Source organism: Rosa rugosa, chromosome 6 (assembly GCF_958449725.1).
Source record: "Rosa rugosa chromosome 6, drRosRugo1.1, whole genome shotgun sequence".
NCBI lineage: Eukaryota > Viridiplantae > Streptophyta > Magnoliopsida > Rosales > Rosaceae > Rosa > Rosa rugosa.
This window is the reverse complement of record NC_084825.1, coordinates 12933564-12937117: the sequence shown is the minus strand read 5'-3', so window position 1 is coordinate 12937117 and position 3554 is coordinate 12933564. Positions and strand designations below refer to the sequence as shown.

The 3554-nt window shown below is 37.7% G+C and overlaps 1 protein-coding gene across 1 annotated transcript; it reads right to left on the bottom strand.

Annotated features, from left to right (window-relative positions):
* Positions 1-348: 348 nt before the first annotated feature.
* LOC133717423 (rust resistance kinase Lr10-like) lies at positions 349-3176 on the bottom strand. Its single transcript, XM_062144134.1, has 4 exons — positions 2236-3176; positions 2083-2115; positions 1964-1999; positions 349-1789 (listed from the first exon to the last, which is right to left on the bottom strand). Exons 1-4 carry the CDS (start codon positions 3023-3025, stop codon positions 654-656), a joined length of 1995 nt encoding a protein of 664 aa, XP_062000118.1. The 5' UTR covers positions 3026-3176; the 3' UTR covers positions 349-653.
* Between the last annotated feature and the right edge of the window lie 378 nt (positions 3177-3554).

Genomic DNA, 3554 nt, shown 5'->3' with positions numbered 1-3554 from the left:
GGCGAGGATGATGATGATGATTTCCCCAAGGCCAAGCATTGGAAGTTCCACAGTATAAGCCAAGAACTACAACTAGGAGTATTACTAACTGTGCATGAAATAGTACTCTTCCTGCAATCATTTCTTGAGGAAAACAGAGAGAGATAGAGGTACAAACACTTACTATAGTTTTCTCAGTTCTACATAAAGGATGTGATAAGGAAGCAACATTGTGAACTTCCCTCTATTAGTCAACATGAAATAAATGTGTGGTATTGATTATTTCTGTATCTTTGTCTTATTTAAGATATTTGGTATTAATCACTTCTCAAGTAACCAATAATTGAGCCAAAGTCAAAGTTTTAGGTCTTGAGTGACAAATGAACCCAGAATATACATTATTCTGTTATTTCTCACAACCATACATCTCAAACTGAAAGTTATGTTCAAAATAGGAATTCCAGAAAATTACAGATAAGTACAGGAACTACAGAGCTTCGGACGAAAGAAACCTGTAGAGAGCATTGAATTAAGTTAACTAGTACCAGAGGTGTATTCTCCAAGTATAGAAGAACACTTATTACTCCATGATAGGACATGCCTGCTCCATTGTAAATACAAATATTAACTGGTGCTACATCACTGGTTTTGGATTTTGAATTGAACCAATACTCTTAAGCTTCAGTTTTCGGTGGCATTAATGATGACAAAGTTATTTCCGAACCATCTTCATCATCCACTACTGGCGTGTCTTGCGGATATAAGAAAGGCTTTGGAGGCATTTGAATGAATTCAACTTCTCCTTCAAGCATCTCTACTACTTTGTTCATCGAATTAGGACGATCACCAGGCTTCAATTGTATACACCACAATGCGACTATGAGCATTTTCTTTGTCATTTTCCTTTCCTCATCAGTGGCATCTTCGATTTCCATCTCCTTTCCTTCACTGAACTGGTCATACACCCAAGAAGGAAAGTAAATTTGGCTCGAATTTGCTGCAAGTGCATTTAAATTCCTTCTTTTCCCTGCAATTTCCATCAACAACATTCCAAAACTATAGATGTCAGCTTTGCTCGAGACACCTCCTATATTTTTGTAAAACAGTTCTGGAGCCATGTATCCAAGGGTTCCTCTTGCAGCAGTCATGGTTAAACTACTGTCATCTAATGGACATAATCTTGCTAGCCCAAAGTCAGAAATCTTTGGAACAAAGTTATCATCAAGAAGAATGTTGTGTGGTTTGATATCAAAATGCAAAATTTTCATGTCACATCCTTGATGCAGATAATCAATGCCACGGGCCACTCCTAGTGAAATTTCAAATGCTTCCTTGCAACTTAAGGAAATGAATCCTTCTTTAGAAAAAATGTGTTTATCAAGAGACCCATTTGACATGTACTCATATACAAGAGCACGCTTTGATCCCTCAGCACAATAGCCAATTAGTTGCACCACATTTACATGATGAATCCTTCCAATTGTGGCAACTTCATTGATAAAATCCTGCCCATTATTAGCCTTGGACTTTCCCAATATCTTAATGGCAACATGGCGACCGCTTCGAAGCTTTCCTTTATACACAGAGCCATAACCTCCCTCCCCTAATTTATCCTTAAATCCTTTGGTCATTTTCTTGATATTGGAGTAGGAGTACCTTATTGGCATGAGGTTGTACTGTCTTTGTATGAATTCTTCAATACCTCCATACATTGATAAGTGGCGCCTTTTAAACATGAAGATTAGAAACACAATCACACAAGGAATTCCAATTACCGCTTTTGTCAGAGTCCACAGAAGTAACAGAACCACTGTAAAGGAAATAAAAACTAATCATAAAAATGATTTTGTAAGGTGCTAGAAGTTATTGCTAAAGATCAATCAGTCAAACCCGTATGACTTCTTATCCTGTGGAAAAAGTTTTGTTTTAAATTATAAGATGTATAATGAAGGTTGCTTGTACGGAAATAAATGAGAGAGCGCACCTGCAGCTAGAATGAGTAGAGTCGATGAAATTAACCCTGAGAAAAAGAGAGAGAATAGTTGTTGTGAGAGTTTATAATTGAAGATCGTCTGAAAACAATAAGACTGAGATAATTGTCACCTGATATATACAGCAGAGTAGCACGAAGAGGGTCTGCATCACATATAAAAGACAGCAGTTAATATGTAATCTCAAGCTATCAACTCTTTAAAAAAGATAACTGGAAAATAAGTAATTGTAGATATGTGGTCAAGCTTGTGATGATAAAGTTACCGCAATCAACTTTGTTGGTATCAATGTCGATATGGCAATATTGGTCTGTGCTTAAGTAGATCTGCAACCATGAAAGTTCAAAACCATAGAGCATCTCATTGTGGATGTCTATGTAGGACCTGTTCATGCTCTTTGTGCCGTTCCACGATGTCAAAACCATAAGTTGTATATGGCATGAATCCCACAAATCTGATGCATTTAAGTTTCCAATCACAACAAAAGAATGCCCACTCATTGAGTCAAGTTTGCACGGGGCAGTATCCACAAAGAGAGATGAATTCACTGGCCGGGTTTCACAAGTCATGAAAGTTATAGACTCGGACAGGTTGGTGCTAGTTCTGTTCCATATGTTCCATAACGATGTCCATACCGATTTACCTTTCTCTAGAGTAAAGCTATATGGATCCCCAGCACTGAAGTTATATCTGGTCAACGAATAACGAGGGATTGAAGAGCAGTTACCCTTACGAACATTGGCATCCACAACTCGGATCGTTGTGTTTTCATAATTGATGGCAAGTACAGAGTATTTTCCTGAATACAAGTGTAATATAGTGATATTGTTCTCACAAGAGAGGGTATACCTAGACTCACCGCACTTCTTTGGATCATCATTGAGTCGGAAAGGGAAACGTATGTTGTGGATGTCACCGCAGGAAGAAGGCTTACAGTCATGATGATAATGTTCATCCTCTGCCTGGCAAGCTACACTGCATGAACCAAGAACTACTAGAAGGATTAGTATGAATCTTGCTGGAATGGATCGTACACTTTCTGCAATATTCTTCATGGTAAAACAGGAAGTGAGAAAAAGATTATAGCTTCCTCTACACTCTTGACCATTAAAAGAAAGTACACGGGATGGTAGATAAGAAGCGAAACTTATGTGGCGAAGAAAGTTTCGATTTGTGATGTAGAAACAAAGTAATAGAGCAAGAACAGTACCATCGTCGACCATGTAAAGAAAGCATATTACCTGAGTAGTTGGGTCAATTTTCATTAGAAACATGACAAAAGGTTAGCTATGCAAATTGTTTCTTGTCTTGGTCTGACATGTAGATAGGTATGTTCCAGGAAGCCCTGAAGCCAATTAACCTTCAAATGATAGTGGTAATCTTCATTTCTTTCTTCTTTTTTGGCTCGATCTATTTACGTGTCACTACAACAAAACTTGTCTTTTACGACACATAATGTGCGCCGTAAAAGACAACTTTACGGCACAAAGAAACATGTCGTAAAAGACAAATTTCTCTTATGGCACACAAATGTGCGTCGTAAAATACATTTTATGGGCGTCGTAAAACACTTTTTTGAGTGTC

Bases quoted from the DNA above. Each gene is read 5' to 3' on its own strand.
- LOC133717423 (XM_062144134.1), bottom strand. From the start codon at position 3,025: ATGAAGAATATTGCAGAAAGTGTACGATCCATTCCAGCAAGATTCATA. The intron at 2,000-2,082 runs GTGACAATTATC...TCTTTTTCTCAG, and splicing joins TACTCTGCTGTATATATCAG to GGTTAATTTCATCGACTCTA. The intron at 1,790-1,963 runs GTGCGCTCTCTC...TTTCCTTTACAG, and splicing joins TCTACTCATTCTAGCTGCAG to TGGTTCTGTTACTTCTGTGG.